The sequence below is a fragment of the Dryobates pubescens genome, chromosome Z (assembly GCF_014839835.1).
Source record: "Dryobates pubescens isolate bDryPub1 chromosome Z, bDryPub1.pri, whole genome shotgun sequence".
NCBI lineage: Eukaryota > Metazoa > Chordata > Aves > Piciformes > Picidae > Dryobates > Dryobates pubescens.
This window is the reverse complement of record NC_071657.1, coordinates 21,272,176-21,292,884: the sequence shown is the minus strand read 5'-3', so window position 1 is coordinate 21,292,884 and position 20,709 is coordinate 21,272,176. Positions and strand designations below refer to the sequence as shown.

The 20,709-nt window shown below is 41.0% G+C and overlaps 1 protein-coding gene across 2 annotated transcripts in view; it reads right to left on the bottom strand.

The window, feature by feature from the left end:
• Positions 1-918: 918 nt before the first annotated feature.
• Positions 919-20,709, bottom strand: part of FBXL17 (F-box and leucine rich repeat protein 17) — a 365,616-nt gene continuing 345,825 nt past the window's right edge. The window contains exon 8 of one of the 2 annotated variants that reach the window (XM_054178266.1): positions 919-1,647. In XM_054178266.1, the coding sequence (XP_054034241.1) occupies positions 1,510-1,647 (138 nt within the window). In that variant the 3' untranslated portion in view covers positions 919-1,509. The remainder of the gene's footprint in view (positions 1,648-20,709) is intronic. The other variant, XM_054178265.1, reaches the window with a different exon arrangement.

Here is a 20,709-nt window from a genome sequence, read left to right as displayed (position 1 = left end):
AGAACTTGGTGATCAAAGTAAATAATGTGGATGACCATGTACCCAAGAATCAGACAGTGAGGAGCATCAAAACAACCAGCAGGTAGGTCACTAAGACTGAAGTGGCTCAGGTGGATCTGGAGCACTTACAATGGTAGAAGAAAACCCTGGATGGCTGGAAATACATTCAGTGCCCCATGCCACTGTTTGGAACACCATCATCATCAGCCTTGAAAACAAGTCCTATGGTGACATGGCACACCATAAAGAAATGAGTCAGACAATGGAAGAAACCTTTTGAAACAGCCTTATAGACACCTGTGCTAAGGAGCATAGCATCAGCTGCTGGGAAGGTTGAACATTACAAAGGGATACTAAAAACAATCCTGAGAGCAATGGGAGAAGGGACCTTTAAAAACTGGGATACACATCTGGTAAAAGCCACTTGGCTGGTTAACACCAGAGGATCTACTAATAAAGCTGGCCCTGCCCAGCCCAAACTGCCACACACTATAGAAGGAGAGAAAGCTCCCATGGTGCACATGAAGGATACCATAGGGAAAAAGCTCTGAGCAGGTCCTGCTTCAGGTAAAGGCAAACCCATCCACAGGACTGCTTTCACCCAACCCTGCAGTGGCACAGTGAAGGCTGGGCAGGGGTGTGGCCCTTTTGTGCTTTGGTTTGTGGGTATGTGCAGATCACATTTTTTCTGTTCTCCTACTGCTACATATGCCTGTATTTCTGCTCTTTTGTTATCTGCAATAGCAAATCTTCTTTATCTCAACTCAGCTCCACCTCTTGGATTCTTTCCTCCTTGCCAACAGGGAGGGAAGGAAGTGGGGGGCAAAAACTCATCCATTGCCAGTAGACTGCCAGGGATCAGCTGACTGCTGAGTCAAAACCAGACCAGCAATAGAAAAAAAAAGTAAGTTTGTCTATTAAAATACCCAATCTGTCATTATAATAATTTATTAAGATTTATTTTTAAGGTAATAATTTGTATTATTATGAATATGTTTATAAGAAAATCACAATTCATTGTAGATTTTATTACTGTGCATCTTAAAATCTCTGGTCTGGCTTAAGTAATAAGCATCAATTTCAGCTCCCATCAAGTTTAGCTCCCAGTTTCAACACAGGTTCAGCTGCACAGATGCTAGCACTGAGTTACCATTTACAAATTAAAAGAAACATATATTACCAAGGCAAAGTAAATTAAACACAGGAAAACAAGTTTAACACCTTTTATAATTCAAACTATCAAGAAAGCTAGTAGCAATCCACTTCAAGAAATCTGCCAAAGGCTTTTTCATCTTTTGTTCAAACAAAATCAAGATGCAGTTCTAGTTTTGCTTTAATATTGGTGATTAGTTGTACAGTACATTAAGTCAGTGTAGATTTTGCCTTTTTTACTATAACCTCTGTAAACTCACAATTATATTGCATCATATTAAAGGTTTTGAACCCTCTGCAATCCCCATTAGAACTACTGAATGCAGCAGATTGGAACTGTCATGTTATTATAGGAGGTTAAGAGGCAGTAGACATACTGGGTGTCCAGCCCATTTGATAGGCCCGTTCCAATGTCCTCTTGCAATCCTGTTGTACAGTACTGAAAGTTATATGTGGATACTGCTGCACCAGCTGCTCCACTGTGGCTTCTCTCACCTGAAATTGGAGAAAAGAATCTGTGACATGAAAGTGAAGTGAATGAAAATGGCAATTATTATGCAGCTGAAATGAATTACTGAACTTTGGTCTCCTGGGAGTACTTGTGGTATTGCGCTTTTCACTGATACTAAAGGTTTGGCCATGTTTATCACAAAACAACTATGTGGAATGTGATATTCTGTTAGAGAATTAAAAAAAAAAAGACACCTTGATTTTATTGTAAAGGGAGAAGTTTTATACAACATTCTAGTAAATATTGTTTGACTATTTGTGATTGAAAGCCAACACGAAAGATAATCTCCATTTGAAGACAGCTTTGTTTAGAAAGCTGAGAAACTGTTTGGCAATCTAGTAAACTATTGCATTCTATGCTTCACTCTTCTGGCCACTCATCAAACCTGAAACCTAATCACTCAAAGAAAAGCCATCCCATTAAATAAAGTGCTGCCCACAGTAACATTTTATTATGAAATAGAAGCACATATATTCAAACTCATTCAAGCAGATATAGGTTTGAAATGTAAAATTTTCTTGGATTTGGAAAATGAAAATTGACTATATCTATTAACTAATTTATGGTACAGTTATGATACTTTCACACTTGTAAGTGGTAACTTCACAATTAACCTTAATGAAACGAACTTGCACTGTATGGTAGCTATCAACTGTGGGTGCAAGGAAAATAAGAGATAACGTGACTAAATGCAGGGAAGACAATACAGAGTATTCTACGCTGCAAGTAGATCAATTTACTAATTCACCAATTACCAATACAAGTAAAATTTTCTGAGGGTTAGAAGTCCTGCATGTCTTCATATACACAACTGTGCATTTTATTTTACCTTTTGGTGCAAGGCTAAAACTGCACAAAGGATTTTGTGAGCAGATATGGTGGAATCATTAATTAAAACATACAAGCTTGCTGGATCAGGGATGTCCCTCAAAAATCTTAGACACCACAGGTAGCACCTTTGTTCTTTCTTAGGCAAGGCAATCAGACAAGCCTTGCTAAACCTAACACCTTTAAAATTGCAGTCCTGTGAGGGGACTAATTTGTCAATTATTTTTAAGATGATAGCAGTTCATACCACAGAAGTAGACAGCTTTCTTCAGCCTTTAGATAAATAAAGGATTAACCTAAGAAGCATAATTCCTAGGTAGCTCTCTTTGAAATCTTTGCTGAACACCTGGGCATTTTAAATTGCATCGACACTACATTTAAATACCACTTAGATCAGTAGGATGTACAACTTCTATCATTGCTTGCCTTTTTCCTAACTGTGTTCCACATTCAGGGCCAACATTAAAAACACTAGAATAAAATGTTTACTACCATTACAAAGATGTATGTTGGGTTGATCTGTTAGAGGGCAGGATTGCTCTGCAGAGGGACCTTGACAGGCTGGACAGATGGGCACAGTCCAACGGCATGAGATTTAACACATCTAAGTGCCAGGTCCTACACATTAGCTACAACAACCCCATGCAGCACTACAGGCTGGGGTCAGAGTGCCTGGAGAGCGGTCAGGCAGAAATGGACCTGGGGGTGATAGTTGACAGCTGGCTGAACATGAGCCAGCAGTGTGTGCCCAGGTGGCCAAGAAGGCCAATAGCATCCTGGCCTGTATCAGGAACAGTGTGGCTGGCAGGAGCAGGGAAGTTATTGTGTCCCTGTACTCTGCACTGGTTAGGTCACACCTTGACTACTGTGTCCAGTTCTGGGCGCCTCAGTTTAGGAAAGATGTTGAATTGCTCAAGTATGTCCAGGGAAGGGCAACAAAGCCAGGGTGGGATTTGGAGCACAAACCCTGTGAGAAGAGGCTGACGGAGCTGGGGTTGCTTAGCCTAGAGGAGAGGAGAATCAGGGGATACCTTACTGCTCTCTACAACTACCTGAAGGCAGCTTGTAGCCAGGCAGAGGTTGGTCTCTCCTGCCAGGCAACCACCAACAGAACAAGAGGACACAGTCTCAAGCTGCACTGGGGAGGTTTAGGTTGGATGTTAGGAAGAAATTCTTCACAGAAAGAGAGATTGGCCATTGGAATGGGCTGTCTGGGGAGGTGGTGGAGTCACCATCACTGGAGGTGTTTAAGAAGAGACTGGATGGGGCACTTGGTGCCATAGTTTAGTTGACTAGATGGTGTTGGGTGATGGGTTGGAGTCAATGATCTCGAAGGTCTTTTCCAACCTGGTTAATTCTATTCTATTCTATTCTATTCTATTCTATTCTATTCTATTCTATTCTATTCTATTCTATTCTATTCTATTCTATTCTATTCTATTTTATGCTATTCTATTCTATTCTATTCTATGCTATTCTATTCTAATAATATTTTAAGCCACAGTGACCACAGTGTCTAATAATAATTTTGTCCTTAAGAGACAGCAAGTAGTGCATCCTTCTGAACAGTGATAAACCCAGGTCAAGGCTAAATGAAAGGCTTTATATTCAGTTCTTCTACACTGTTAACAGAAACACTTGGGATGTTCATTGCAAGCTTCATCTAGCTGAGTCTGACTTGGACAGAAAAATGGTTCAACTTCTCTTCATAGCACAGACTGTACTCTTTTTGCAAATTACTATGCTACCTTCCAGTGCTGAAAAACAAGAAGTGACTTTTAATAAATCAAAATTAAATCAGAGATAGCAGAAGTCCTCCAAAGTGTTTATATTTATAGCTGAATACATACTTTCAAGCTGCCAGCAACACTTCACAGAAATATTACTTGGAAGTGAAGAATCTCATGAAGTACTTGCTACTTTTTGCCTATTCAGACATAGTTTAAAAACAAAATCTCCTTTCTTTAGATTTGTGGTGCAGAAAGCCACGGCTGAATGTATGAAACTCCCACAAACTTATCTTAATTATTAATTTGGCCACAACAAAGACATGTCTATCTACTAGATACCTACAAAATAAAAGAGTTTATTTTGATTGGACACATACATGTTCAGTTTTATTTGTTAGAATAATATGTATGTTAGAATAGTGTGGATAGTATAGTTTTAGAGCCAATATATGTGAATTTTCTGTTAGATAAAACAAATAAATTTGTTACAAAGATGATGTTCAAACACAGGAAGATAAGTAGTGATCTCCATGTCTTAGTGGACATGATCTCTCTGTCCTGATTTATTTGACTCAGGACTGAACAAATTTACATAAGCTACAGTCTTGATAGATAAAAGCTAAAGTATTTACTGTAAGGTTAATAAACAAAAACCCCCACAAAATAACAAATCCTATGTGCATATGTGGACCACAGAAGTTACAGAAATTACTGAGAGTTTAAAAAAATCAATTTGATTCTCCTGACAGAGGAAGAATTTATCTTACCAAGCTTCATGATAAATGATCAAATACATGTAACTTTCAGTTAGTTGTAAATACACTTAAGAAAATAACAGCAAATAGTTAAGAATTTTTCTGGCCAAAATAAATGCAATATAAAATGACAAAACAGAAGCAGGAGGAAAACAGGATCCTACTAGGCAATGAGAATGTCTACGTAGATCTCAGGATGAGAAAAAAAAATGGACAGTTTAGTCACAAATTATCACCTATCAGATTTTGAAAGCTTCTTATTTACCATAAGAAAATTCAGGTCAAACACTAAACACTGTAAAACCAGTATTTTAAACTTTTCATAGGATTAAAACTGCACTATGTACATGACAAGAAAATAGATAAATAAAAATTTTGTAATTTAGAATAGAATAGAATAGAATAGAATAGAATAGAATAGAATAGAATAGAATAGAATAGAATTAACCAGGTTGGAAGAGACCTTCAAGATCATCATGTCCAACCTATCATCCGACACCACCTAATCAACTAAACCATACAACCAAGCATCCTGTCAAGCCTCGCCCTGAACACCCCCAGCGACGGCGACCCCACCACCTCCTCAGGCAGCCCATTCCAGTGGGCAATCACTCTCTCTGTGTAAAACTTCCTCCTAACCTCCAGCCTAAACCTCCCCTGACGCAGCCTGAGACTGTGTCTTCTAGTTCTGGTACTGGTTGCCTGGGCAGAAGAGACCAACCTCCGTCTCACTACAACCCCCCTTCAGGTAGTTGTAGAGAGCAATAAGGTCACCCCTGAGTCTCCTCTTCTCCAGACTAAGCAACCCCAGCTCCCTCAATCTCTCCTCATAGGGCTTGTGCTCCAAGCCCCTCACCAACCTTGTTGCCCTTTTCTGGACACGCTCCAGGAAGTCAACATCCTTCCTAAACTGAGGGGCCCAGAACTGGACACAGTACTCAAGGTACGGCCTAACCAGTGCAGTGTACAGGGGCAGAATGACCTCCCTGCTCCTGCTGGCCATACTGTTCCTGATGCAGGCCAGGATGCCACTGGCCCTCCTGGCTGCCTGGGCGCACTGCAGGCTCATGTTCAGTCTACCATCAACCAGCACCCTCAGGTCTCTCTCAGCCTGACTGCTCTCCAGCCACTCTGACCCCAGCTTGTAGCACTGCATGGGGTTGCTGTGGCCAATGTGCAGAACCCGGCACTTGGATGTGTTAAATCTCATGCCGTTGGATTCTGCCCATCTGCCCAGCCTGTCGAGGTCCCTCTGCAGAGCCTCTTTATCCTCCAGCAGATCAACTCCTGCCCCCAGCTTGGTATCATCAGCAAATTTACTGATGATGGACTCGATGCCCTCATCCAGATCATCAATAAAGATGTTAAAGAGCATGGGGCCCAGCACTGATCCTTGGGGCACACCACTGGTGACTGGCTGCCAGCTGGATGTGGCACCATTCACCACCACTCTCTGGGCTTGGCCCTCCAGCCAGTTCCTAACCCATCGCAGTGTGGTCCCATCCAAGCCATGGGCTGACAGTTTGGCCAGGAGTTTGCTGTGGGGGACAGTGTCAAAGGCCTTGCTGAGGTCCAGGTAGACTACATCCACAGCCTGCCCCGCATCCACCAGGCGGGTCACCTGATCATAGAAGGAGATCAGGTTGGTCAGGCAGGACCTGCCCTTCTCTCAGCAATTTGTTAATGAATAAGAAATATCTAAGTCAATTTCCTTGGCATCAGTTCATGTAATGGTAAGATTAAGATGAAATGCCTAACCACTTGAACACAGGCTTCTTTCCCTTTGTTAAAATGCAGTCTGGCTGGTGATAAAAGTACTGAATGCCATTCTCAAATTTATTATACATACTGACCAGTTTTCCTTTCTGAGACTGAAGAGTCTAATCAAATAGATGAACATTAAAAATCTTTTCATCTTCATATGCTTTAAGATTTTTTTTTTCTACAAAATATTCATTAATCTTAACCTTCTCTGTTGTCAAAAAAGAAGATTGCTATCTGAAGATAAACTAGATAAGATTATCTAATACATAACAATCCATTTCAATTTGAATAGCCCTTCAATTATGTTTTAACACGTAATGCAGTCCTTGCCATTAATAGCCAAAATAACAGGTTCATGTAAATCCTGGTCATCAAACAGAAAAGAAGAAAATAATAATGGATATTTGTTAGAAACTTACTTTCACTTGTTGAAATAAAAATATATTCTGGGCCAAATAACAGATTAAAAACAAACAAACAAACAAAAAACCCCAAACCAAACCCAACCCAAAACAAAACAAAAACACCAAGGAGAAATTGCATTACAGGACCAAATGATAGAGTTTTCTTTTAACTCAATTGGAGCAATAACCTAGGAGTCATAATTTTGAAAGCTCTTTTCTTAAAGACATCTAAACATGTATCATCTATTTTCCAGCAGAATACACTTCACTTTGTGACAAATATTATCTAGGGTAGGACTTAATTTCTTGTTCTGGTAATAGTGTGCAGAGTATTTATGTATTACTGCACCAAAAAAAAAAAAGACTACTTTCTCCTGTGATACTGCATCTGGGAAAGAAGAACATGAATACCCATCTCATCAGCTTGGAGTAGAAGAACATTCACAAAAGGGATTTTGGACTGTTTCTTTAGAGGATTTAAATCTCGCTATGTTAGGAAAAATGGGAAATCAGTGTTCAAAATCAGTGGTCTCTCCATTAGGTAAAATCATCTACTTAAAACCGGTAGCATGAAAAACTCCCTCAGTCCATAAAGGATTTCCTAGAATAAAGTAACTCCCATTTACGAGCTGATTTTTTAGCTTCAGCACAAATGGAAACTAGTTTTCAATTAATACACTTCTTACAAAAATGATTATCCAGATTTTTGATCTGGTATGCTAGACTTACTCATCTGGTCTGATTGCTAGTATTTATAGATTTGGCACCCCACTGCCACAGACCACCATGAGTAATTTCTTTTATGCCATCTCCCACAGTTTCTCATAGATAATTACAGTAACATTTTATTTCATTTATAGACTTGAAAAAGAAGAATTTCTAAAAATACAAAATAATTTCAAAGGGCTAGGATTTGTTTTTCTTTACCTTTATCTCCTATTATGTTCCTAGGACAGATCTTACTAAACTCAAGGAAGTCAAGTTTTCCTAATCTTGTTAGGATAAATGAAAGATTACAACTGAAACCATCAGTCGAACTACACATTTCTTTGCAACAAGACTGACAGCTTAATTCACAAATATGGAATAAACCCACAGGTTTAAAGACTTTTCATAAATGGCACTTTCCTACCTACTTTTGTTAAATTCCTTTGGTTGATACCATGTCCAGATTTCCTCTAGGACTGGAATATCAAGTGACACATACAGAAGCTTTGAAAAGCTTTGGTTTTAACAAAGAGAACTCCTGTATATATACTTTGAAGAGCTGTAAGATTGTATTCTCATTTCAAAAATTCATCCTAGAGGAGCATCAAGGGCAGTCTTAAAAAGTGATTTTAAAGCTAAAAAATGTTCCAAGAATGTCTGTATTGTCATTTGGAGCAACACTGAAAACAGAGTAGAGCTATCACCTGAACTGCGAGTTTTATGCTGTTCTTCACAATGAAGAAGTACTCATTAGTCCAAAAAGCTTCCTATGTAAAGAAAAGCTTCCGGGTTAACGTTCCACTTACTTGATAACTGAAAAGTTATCTACCTTCCAAGTTAATAGCTGAAATCAATAAGCAGACTTATAATTAAAAATATCCCAAGCCCCACAAACTTGGATGCACATGCAAAAATTCCAGACTTGCAATGAACTTCCTAGAAGAACTTGCCTATGGTCCTCAGTGGTTCATAACATCATACAGTGATGGAACTACCAAATTAATTTTTGCATAGCATATAACCTAATCATTAGAATAGGTATATAGCTAGCTGATTTTGGACAGTGCTGACATCATGGGCACTCTCTTTCTGAGGACAATACAAGCAGGCATTTTCAGTTATACAACTTAATTGGTCCATTATTAATGAAAAATAACAAACCAAGTTATAATATGGTTAGTCTGCACTATCTGTGCTGAAAGGAATTAATAATACATAGATCTGCAGCTTAATTTTATAAAGCTAGTAATTCTTAAGACTTTTAGAGAACTGTTAGCAGCTGAGAGGTAACATTCACACCAAAAGAGTTTGAGGGCTGTCATACAGTTGATGCTTGATAACAAAGGTTAACAGGGTGCAAATATTATCAACACATTTCTATATATACAAAATCATAAACCCAACTTTACACAAAAGAAATGCAAATTCATTTGTTCCAAGAGGGCTTTCTTACTATGTCATCAACATTTTTGCTTATTGAATGACATTCAACAGGAGGTACTGAAATTTGTGTGCATTTCCATCTAAGTATACAAAGTCTAGCGTTACATGAATACCAAATTTATATGTAGTGAATGACAAAAATTACTGCTTGCATCCATAATGATGGATTTTGGACATATTTTATGTTCCAATTTTTCTGCTGTTTTAGTAATAAAATCCAAAATATACACACTTGGAGCTATTAACAGATAAAAAACCCAACCAAACATTTTCTGATGTACTTTCTCTTCTCTAAGTAGTAGTTTGCTTCCTCAAGTTAGTGTCTTACGAAAAGTGCACTTTGTTTGATAATTTTTCTGCTAGTAGTTGAATGAATTATATTCCCAGGTGGCCCAATTATAAATATTGCCTTTAGCCATAACAAAATTAAAGATTTCTGGAAACGTTTTGTGTGAAGTGCACTTGATTAGCTAAGGCAGACATATTCCACAGAGTTTCAGTGACTGCCCCCATGCCCAGGGGCAAAACCTTTGTTTAGGACTTTAATAAAATAGCAGCACTACCATTATTAGCACTATATCCTATAGTCCAAATAAAGTCCTGTATGACTTCAGCAAATAATGTATTTTGACTTAATGAATGCTGATATTAATAATAAGTTTAAAAAAAAAAGAAGAGAGAGGGCAAATACACAAATGCAAATACTAACACTGTATTTCTGGACTCCTTTTCAAAATTGACTAGTACAGACTGATGTACTCTTATTACTGTGACATTTGATAACTTAATTGTGTTAAATCTTAGCAATTAATTTCCCACTTATATTTGGAAAAGGTGAAGGAGCAGGTAAACAGAAATATTGGTAATCTTTTCCTCTGTGAAATGACAAAAAGCAGAATACATAGACCTTCACATATTCAACACTAGCATTCCTAGAAGGATTAAAAAAAACCAGGGTTGCTTGTGGAGTATAGCTTCTTTACAGTTATTTGTTTAAATCTCAAAAGAAAGGTATAGCCCTAGAGGGATTAAATTAATTTCTGTGGTTGTTTAAGAAGGTGAATGCTACTCAAACTGCCAGTCTCTGCACAACTGCTTCAGTCATTCCATTACTGCAAACCAAATTATCTGTTTCAGGTCTCTGTGAGTTTGCATAGTTTTCTAGCAGAAGCATCAGTTCAGGGCTTACTGACCTAATCATTACTGCCAACAGGACTGATTATTAAAGATGTATAAGTGATAAAGTTTTAATTTTCAATTTCTTTGCTTATTGTAAGGGTTTGTATTTCTATTAAATCAGAGTAACCATTCTAGAAGAGCCTTTCAGTTTATTCCTTTGTTTTGCCAATTCTGTTAATTTCAAACAAATGAACATATAAAAGATTTCAAGGCAAAAATATTAGACATATTTGAAGTTTATTATGAAATTCCATGAATTCCTTTGATCTTACAAAATTTGTAGTTAATAAAGGCCCTTTTATGGTAAAATGTCAGTATTTGTTTATAGAGTGATCAATATTTTTTCTGATAACTTTTTGCCTGTGGAATTAAAAATGTGGAGTATTTTCCTTCACACATTCTGCTACATTAATGATAATTCAAGTACACTATTGTAATAGTTGTCAAAATGACTGTGCATGAAACTTAGAAATAATTCTCAGATGTTGCCAGGTGGCAGGAATCATTCAGGCTCCAGAAGCTAATACTCAAAAAAATTTCTCTGATGATAAAAATGCTGTCTACTTCATATTGTATTTTTTTTACTAGTTGGCCTTATATTAATTTTGAAACACAGAACAATACCTGAAGGCCCATCTTTCTATTACAGTATGACATAATCAGATAGTTGTTCAAAAAGACAGTTAGTAACTCAGGAATTTTCAGCCACTTGCCATGGATTTGTTGCTGAATTATCACTCTGGAAGATAAGAACCTTTTGGGAAAGAAACAGCCTTTTGTATTTTAGCAGATGCTTTAGTTGACACATGGAATGGAATGGAATGGAATGGAATGGAATGGAATAGAATAGAATAGAATAGAATAGAATAGAATAGAATAGAATAGAATAGAATAGAATAGAATAGAATAGAACAGAACAGAATAGAGTTAACCCAGTTGGAAAAGACCTTCAAGATCAAGTCCCACCCATCACCCAACATCATCTAGTCAACTAAACTATGGCACCACGTGCCCCATCCAGTCTCTTCTTAAACACCTCCAGTGATGGTGACTCCACCACCTCCCCAGACAGCCCATTCCAATGGCCAATCTCTCTTTCTGTGAAGAATTTCTTCCTAACATCCAACCTAAACCTCCCAAGTGCAGCTTGAGACTGTGTCCTCTTGTTCTGTTGGTGGTTGCCTGGCAGGAGAGACCAACCTCTGCCTGGCTACAAGCTGCCTTCAGGTAGTTGTAGAGAGCAGTAAGGTATCCCCTGATTCTCCTCTCCTCCAGGCTAAGCAACCCCAGCTCCGTCAGCCTCTTCTCACAGGGTTTGTGCTCCAAATCCCACCCTGGCTTTGCTGCCCTTCCCTGGACATACTTGAGCAATTCAACATCTTTCCTAAACTGAGGCACCCAGAACTGGACACAGTAGTCAAGGTGTGACCTAACCAGTGCAGAGTACAGGGACACAATAACTTCCCTGCTCCTGCCAGCCACACTGTTCCTGATACAGGCCAGGATGCTATTGGCCTTCTTGGCCACCTGGGCACACACTGCTGGCTCATGTTCAGCCAGCTGTCAACCAGAACCTCCAGGTCTCTAACAGACCAATACTTGCACCCAGCTTGGTGTCATCTGCAAATTTATTGATGATAGACTAAATCAACTAGATCATCACTAAAGGTATTGAACAGCATTGGGCCTGACCCTGATCCCTGGGGGACACCACTAGCAGGAGTTGATCTGCTGGAGGATAGAGAAGCCTTGCAGAGGGACCTCGACAGGCTGGACAGATGGGCAGAGTCCAATGACATGAGATTTAACACATCCAAGTGCCGGGTTCTGCACATTGGCCACAACAACCCCATGCAGAGCTACAGGCTGGGGTCAGAGTGGCTGGAGAGCAGTCAGGTGGAAAGGGACCTGGGGGTGCTGGTTGATGGTAGGCTGAACATGAGCCTGCAGTGTGCCCAGGCAGCCAGGAGGGCCAATGACCTCCTGGCCTGCATCAGGAACAGTGTGGCCAGCAGGAGCAGGGAGGTCATTCTGCCCCTGTACACTGCACTGGTTAGGCCACACCTTGAGTCCTGTGTCCAGTTCTGGGCTCCTCAGTTTAGGAAGGATGTTGACTTGCTGGAGCGTGTCCAGAGAAGGGCAACAAGGTTGGTGAGGGGCTTGGAACACAAGCCATATGAAGGGAGGCTGAGGGAGCTGGGGTTGCTTAGCCTGGAGAAGAGGAGACTCAGGGGTGACCTTATTGGTCTCTACAACTACCTGATGGGAGGTTGTAGACAGGCAGAGGTTGGTCTCTTCTCCCAGGCAACCTGCACCAGAACAAGAGGACACAGTCTTAAGCTGCACCGGGGAGGTTTAGGCTAGAGGTAAGGAAGAAGTTTTACAGAGAGAGTGGACCATTGGAATGGGCCCATTGGAATGGGCTGCCTGAGGTGGTGGTGGAGTCACCATCACTGGAGGTGTTCAGGAGGAAACTTGATAGGGTCCTTGGTTGCATGGTTTAGTTGATTAGGTGGTGTTGGATGTGTTGGACACAATGATCTTGAAGGTCTCCTCCAACCTGTTCTGTTCTGTTCTATTCTATTCTATTCTATTCTATTCTATTCTATTCTATTCTATTCTATTCTATTCTATTCACTAATGACTGGCCGCCAGCTGGATGTGGCACCATTCACCACCACTCTCTGGGCTCAGCCCTCCAGCCACTTCCTAACCCATTGCAGAGTGCTCCCATCCAAGCCATGGGCTGAGAGCTTGGCCAGGAGTTTGCTGTGGGGGACAGTGTCAAAGGCCTTGCTGAAGTCCAGGTAGACTACATCCACAGCCTTCCCCACATCCACCAGGCAGGTCGCCTGATCATAGGAGATCAGGTTAGTCAGGCAGGACCTATCCCTCCTAAATCCATGCTGGCTGGGCCTGATCCCTTGCCCATCCTGTAAGTGTTGTGTGATTGCACTCAAGATGACCTGTTCCATCATCTTGCCTGGCACTGAGGTCAGGCTGACAGGTCTGTAATTCCCTGGCTCATCCAGGATGTGGTGTGGCTCAGTTGGTAGCACGTAAGACCCTTAATGGGAGTCTTCTGAGTTCAAGCCTGCAGTGGGCACTATTGTCCTCCCTACTCTAGTCATGGGGTCTGTGGTGACAGGTTGGACTCGATGATCTTTGAGGTCTCTTCCGACCTTGGTGATACTGAATACTGAATGATCCAACCAGCCCTTCTTGTGGATGGGCATCAGGTTGGCCAGCTTCCAGTCATCTGGGACATCTGCAGTGAGCCAGGACTGCTGAAAAATTATGGGGAGCAGCTTGGCCAGCTCATCTGCCATCTCTTAGCACCTAGGATGGATCCCATCCAGTCCCATGGTTTGTGGGGATCCAAGTGGCTGAGCAGGTCTCTAACTGCTTCCTCCTGGATCACAGGAGAACTATACTGCTCCCTGACTCCATCTGCCGGCTCATGAGGCCAGTTGTCTGGAAGACAACCTATCCTGCTATTAAATATTGGGGCAACAGAGGATTTAAGTACCTCTGCCTTTTCCTCATCTTTTGTTGCAATATTCCCATCCATGTCCTCTAAGCAGTGGAGGCTGTCCTTGCCTCTACTCTTGCCGTTAATACATTAATAAAAGCATTTTTTGTTGTCCTTCACAGCAGTGGTCAATCTAAGCTCTAAATGGTCTTTGGCCTCTCTAATTTTTTTCCCATATGACCTAGCAACATCCTTAAATATTTCATGGGTTACCTCTCCTTCCTTCCAAAGATGATACACCCTCTTTTTTCCCCTTAACTCACTCAGAAGTTCATTGCCCAGGCAGGCTGGCCGTCTGCCCCTGCGGCTCATCTTCTGGCATGTGGGCACAGCCTGTTCCTGTGCCTTCAAGATTTCTTTCTTGAAATAGGTCCAGCCCTCCTGGACACCTTTGTTTTTAAGGTCTGTGTCCCAAGGAACCTTCTGAGTTAGTTCCTTAAGTAACCTGAAGTCCACCCTCTGGAAGTCCAGAGTGGAGGTTTTGTTGATGCCCCTCTTAGCCTGAGTGCATATTGAAAACTCAATTATTTTGTGGTCACTGGACCCCAGACAGCCTCCAACCACCACATCTCCCACCAGCCCTTCCCTGTTTGTAAAAAGAAGATCAAGCAAAGCCTTACCCCTGGTAGGCTCACACAGCAGCTGGGATAAGAAGCTATCCTCCATACACTCTAAGAACCTTCTACACTGCCTCCTCTCTGCTGTTTTAAGTTCCCAGCAGGTATCAGGCAGGTTAAAATCACCCTTAACAATAAGGTCTGGTGATCTTGAGACAGCCTATAGCTGCCTACAAAATAATTCATCAACCTCTTCATCCTGGTTGGGTGGTCTCTAACAGACTCCAGCCAGGATGTCAACCTTGTTGGCCTTCCCTCTAATTCTCACCCACAGGCACTCAACTTGATCATCCCTCATTTCTAGCTCCATGGCATCTAGAGCCTCCCTGATGTACAGGGCCACCCCTCCATCCCTTCTCCCTCACCTGTCTCTCCTGAAGAGCCTGTAGCCATCATTTACGGTGCTCCAGGCACATGAGTCATCCCTTCACGTTTCACAGTATCTTTTCACAGTATAACATTTCTGCGATGGCAACTACATGATAACTTTCCTTCTGGAACAGGGCTTCCAGCTCCTCTTGTTTGTTATCCATATTGAATGTATTAGTGTACATGCACTTTGTCTGGGCTGCTGGTTTCTCCCCTGACTCCAGCTTACCACCCTCAGACTCCTGTCTGGGGCGCCTGGTTTCAGACTCTTCCCCCTTTCAATCTAGTTTAAAGCCCTGTCAGTGAGACGTGCCAATTCCCTTCCTACAGCCCTTTTCCCTCTGTGGGATAGGCTGTTCTCATGTGATAGGATATTTATCCCCCTCTGGGATGGAGGATTGTACCAGACTAGGCAGCCTTCTGGTAACATGTCTGACCTGGGCCTCAGGGAGGCAGCAGACTTCCCTGAGGAAAGGATCTGGCTGACATATGGTACTCTCTCTTTCCCTCAGGAGGGAATCACCAATAACAATTACCCTCCTCTTTTTTTAAGGGAACAAGTCCATAGAGTACATAGAATACATAGAATAAACCAGGTTGGAAGAGACCTTCAAGATCATTGCGTCCAACCCATCAACCAATCCAACACCGCCCAAGCAACTAACCCACGGCACCAAGCACCCCGTCAAGTGTTCTCCTAAAAACCTCCAGTGATGGCGACTCCACCACCTCCCCAGGCAGCCCATTCCAAAATGCCCACAGTCCAGATGCGGGCAGCAGGCTGTTTGGCTTTAGGGAAGACCTCAGATGGTGTGTCTTCTGTCTTCTCATTCACCTCACCCTCAACTTCCAGTGCCCCATTATTTGTTCTGCAAGGGCAGATGGGAAGCTGAGGGGAGCTGTGAGGGTTTTATTTTGTGTCTCCTAACAAGGACCAATATCCATTTCCTGCTGCATCTTGGGTCACCTCCCCCTGCTAGGGAAGCCTGCAGAGCCTGGTTCCTCAAATCCAACTCTCTTTCACATTCCCTTACAGTCCTAAGTCTAGCAACTTCTTCCTTCAGTTCAGCCACTAGATTAAGTAGATGATAGAGCTGCTCACACCTAATGCCCTCCATTTCAGATGCCAGGCTCCAGCACTCTCTGCAGCCAGTTGCCTGGACACCTGCCTGCTAAAGTTCAACCTCAGTCTGGGTCGACACAGATCTTTTGAAAACAGATTTGTGTTGAGTTACCACCATCTCTATCCCTGGCCACATGACTTACTGGAGAACAATTCAGGAACGAGCTCACGTAACACAGCACCTCCCTCCCTCTGGTGAAAACATGCCACGGCATGTTCCACTAGCTGCAATCGAGTGAGAAGGCTCTCTTGCCAAAATGGTGTCGAGCGGCTCAGCTCTCCTGCGTTTACATGTCCCCCACTTCTTGGACAGGCACGTGAGAACATGACCCTGCCAGTCCTTGCTGTCTGCTGTGGTCCTCCCGCCCCAAAAAGCCCCCAGAAGAAACCAAAATGGAGTGCCTCTTGGCTCAAGCACGCCAGTCCTGGTGCCAGTCCCAAGCTCTCTTGCCAGAATATATGTTATCCTAGTTAGCAAGGTATCAAAAACAAAAAAAAAAAAGAAAAGAAAAGAAATATCTCCTAGTCTTTTAAATTTTTTTCATTGAAAACCAAAGTGAGATAAATGCTATTTTTCTTTTGTTGTGAGTTAGCAAGGATAACTGTGGTTTCCTTTGAATGGGATTCACCTTTCCTCGCCGTTGGATATTTCTTCCCAATAAATTTCAAATCTCAAAATGAATCCCTTAAAATATAAAAGAAGAAATTGTAGCAATTTGTCTGTTTTTTTGATCAGGCTAATGACAGTTAGCATTTTTCTGAAAGTGGAAGGCCAGTTGCTGTGGCAATTCATTAAAACAAGCCATGGCTCTGTACTCTTGCTGTTCCACTGCTGATTAAGAACAGTTTAGCTGAAAAACACACTTGAAATTTAAAGATGTATCATGAACCTAAGATCTTTTTTTCACTTCAGTTACAGACTATCTACGTAAATTAAGAGTTTGTGGACAAAGGGTAAAAATGTTTCCATTCATGCTTACTAAAATATATATACACACCAATTGGAAATCTTCACTCGCTTGTAGGTTTTTTCACAGGCTAGCGATCTGCAGTTAGGAGAGTATATATTTTTAAATATTTCCATGGAAGATTCTATAGGAGGATAAAATGTTACATTATTTTTTAAATCTACTGATTTTCTAAAACAATCCTACTTTTACATACGATGCAAATGATTTCTTAATTTGTCATTTTTGGTTTTAGGGATCATCTACCTTTCTTCATCTGCGGTAATATGAAAGAATTGAGTTTTTTGTCAGTTGTATTGACCATCATTTTCTGTATTCTAACATCTAAGTGTACCTATAATAGGAAGTACTTGCTACAACTGATCTGAGAATGTCATCTGGAATAAGCTACAGGCCTTCAGAAGTATTTCTATGAACAGAAACCAGAATTCCTTTAAAAAAAAAAAATAAAAAAAAAAAAATAGAAAAAGGGCAAGGAATGAAGGCCATGATGATTTATTAACTGAAAGTGTGTATTGATTCACAGCCAACTTTACTGGACGCAACTTCATATCACTCACCCATAGCTGTGAATGTTGAGTTCTGGAGCCTCACAGTATTTAAAGATAAGGATAAATTATACTTAAACATAAATACTTGTGGTGGGTTGAGAGAGAAGGCCCAGCTTTCCCTCCCCCACTTAAGTAGGAATAAAAAGACCACAGCTAACTCAGCCGGAGAAGCAAAAGGGAATGCTGTATTTTACAAGCCATATGGAAATGCAGGGGTATGTACACAAAATATACAGATTTACAATATATACAGAAATATACAGCAAAGAAGGATACAGGAACTAAACCCCTGAACAGAGGGGGGTTTCCCCCCTGTACCCCTCTGTCTCTCCCCCCTACCTCTCTTTTTCCAACAGAGGGTTAGAGAGAGACAAAAGGCAGTTATAAGAAAAGAAGAATTTTAGTGGCAAGAAATATTAGTGCTGGATTAATGCTTGTTTGTTATCTGCGGCCCTTCTGGCAAAATGCCCAGAAGCACACAGGCTGGAAAGGGAGAGCGAAGAGGAACCAAACTGAGGAAAGTTCCAGCTGCAAAGCTACATTCTACCAATCTACCAATGAAATTCATTTAGAGTATCAATATTTACAAAAATACTCAGCCAGAGTGTCCTGGCACTGTCCCTTTCTTAAAGGCACAGCCTCAAACGGTCACAATACTTTCCTAAACTGTGATTAAAAGGGACAACTACAATATGGTTTGAAGAACAGATATTCATATTCTCTCTTTGCTGCGGACTGAACCAAGTTCAATTGAACACAACCCCTGGTTATAGAGATAATTCTGCACTTTTCTTATTTATGGAGGTGACAAACCAGAGCTTCAGCGTACCCTGTCAGTACATGAACCATCTTCATGTTCTCACACAACAATGTCAAGTACCACAAGACAGCCTTGGGCTGCAGTCCACAACAGCACAGCAATCCTGTAGGCAGAGAACTGGGAGTCTATGGTTTTGGTGTGTTGCCAGAACATTGGAAGTGGTGACAGGAGAGAATGAAGCTTGGCTCACTGCTTTTGGGAGTGGGGCACAGCATGAATGTAGATGGTAATACCAGAATGCAAACCAGAAATACTATATTTTATGCCTTTTCCAATTCCTCTAAAATGCCCTGTTCTAAAGAACAAATGATACTATCTGTTAATGCATTCAAAAGAAATGGGAGAATTAGAATGGCAACAATTCCTTTTTATGAAATGCATGACTTGTACAGATCCAAGTGCTGGCAGATGCCTGTACACATCCACACATACATAAGCACACAAATATATACTCGAGTACTGCTGATACCCTGTACCTTGATATATCAAAAGGGAGAAGAATCCATTTATGTGTTGACCTTCATATGCAGGTAATTGGGGAATGTCATTGCTCAAAACACATATACTTTAAAATATTTAGGATCTACTTTCTGAGCACCTAAATTCTTTTGGAGGTATGGATCATGGTCTTTCTGATCCCCACTCACAATGGAAACAGTATGTTACACTACAATATCTATATGACAGTGTCCCATGAGCCTTGCTCAGTGCTAATTTTCCCAGAGTGCTGTACTTCACAAGTTAAGCTGTTATTAGGGTTTATGCCGATGTGTCCACATTGCTCCGCACCTTTCCAGTAGCTCGTTCAGAGCTCTCTCCAGGCTTCAGATACCACTGCTGTGTAGTGTGGGGAAAGCTAAAGGTACCTGTCATGGAGGTATTAGGGAAAATATGAAAGAACAGAGACATCTGTTCTGTAACCTTGCCTCTAATATTTTTACATGGCAAAGAATATTTAGATTTTGTGTATCTATGTATAAACTTGTTTTCTAAACCAAAACACTACAATAGATACTTCTGAAAGACTATCAGCATTTAATACTTTTTAAACTTTTTGTTCTGTATCTGATTTGTAAACAGTGATTACAGTGCTATTTAACAACACTTACTTGTTGAAATACTACTGCTGAAATGCTTAATAGAAAACTTTCAGCTTAAATACAGGCCCTCATTATGATGAGCTCATAATGAAACCAGAATTTTTTTGAGACTTCTCAACACAATGAGGTTTATTTTAATGCAAAGATCATATTGCTCCTATGGCGTGCATGTCAAATGGTAGGAAACATGATAAAAAGAAAGGTCATGGCAACAACGGGTTGATGAAAAATGAATAATTTGATTATTTTCATGGTGTGGATCAATAACGCTCTGCATCTACTGAAGCACACTGCCTGGAGGCACTCAGATAATCAATGGGATAAAACAGAGACTGCCTTTACCAAGACTTGCAGTCTCTCTGATCTTTCTTGGGACGACCCTTGATGACTCTAATTTATGTCAACTGCATATCAAAGACATTCCAAACAGCCTGGGTCATAAAGAGTATTTTAATGGTAACCATTTGAAGTCTATTTACACAAGTTCCTTATGTTACTGTGTTTAAGTATTTCCCCTATGTGCCTTGGAATTCCTAGAAAGACAATATGGTCAGTACCTTAGAAAAGTAATGTTGGCTAGAAGGGGCAAATCTTTTAACTCTCTCTTCACTGCAAGCTCACAACAGTCCAAAGCCAAGAATTTTAGTCAATGGGGCATGTAAATAAATACTTCTGCACCACCAAAGAATTCTCTTTAGTGCTGGACACTGCCATTTTTCAATTTAATAGAGCTGCAACTGGAAAAAATTAGTTCTGCATGATACTGGGGAGAGACAGTTGAAGCATGATTTTATTCAGTAATTTCTCTGTTCATCTGCAGTGGAAAAAGGGAGCTGGCATCTTATAACTGCCAAAACTCCTTAAATTGAGGATATTTACTTCATGCTGTCTGCGGGGCTGCTTTTCCTACCAAGGCCTTCCAATGAGGAAAACAATTCCCAATGGCAGCAACAGCAGTCCTACTACTATAGTGTTTGCTGTAACAGCATTTGCTCATTCTTAACAAGTTTCAGCTACTCTTATGCATGCACACACAAACACACAAACTTGAAGGCAAGCACCACAAAGGTGGTGGTCAGACATTGGAACAGACTGGCCAGGGAGGTGGTGGAACTGCCATCCCTGGAGATGTTCAAGGAACATGTGGACATGGCA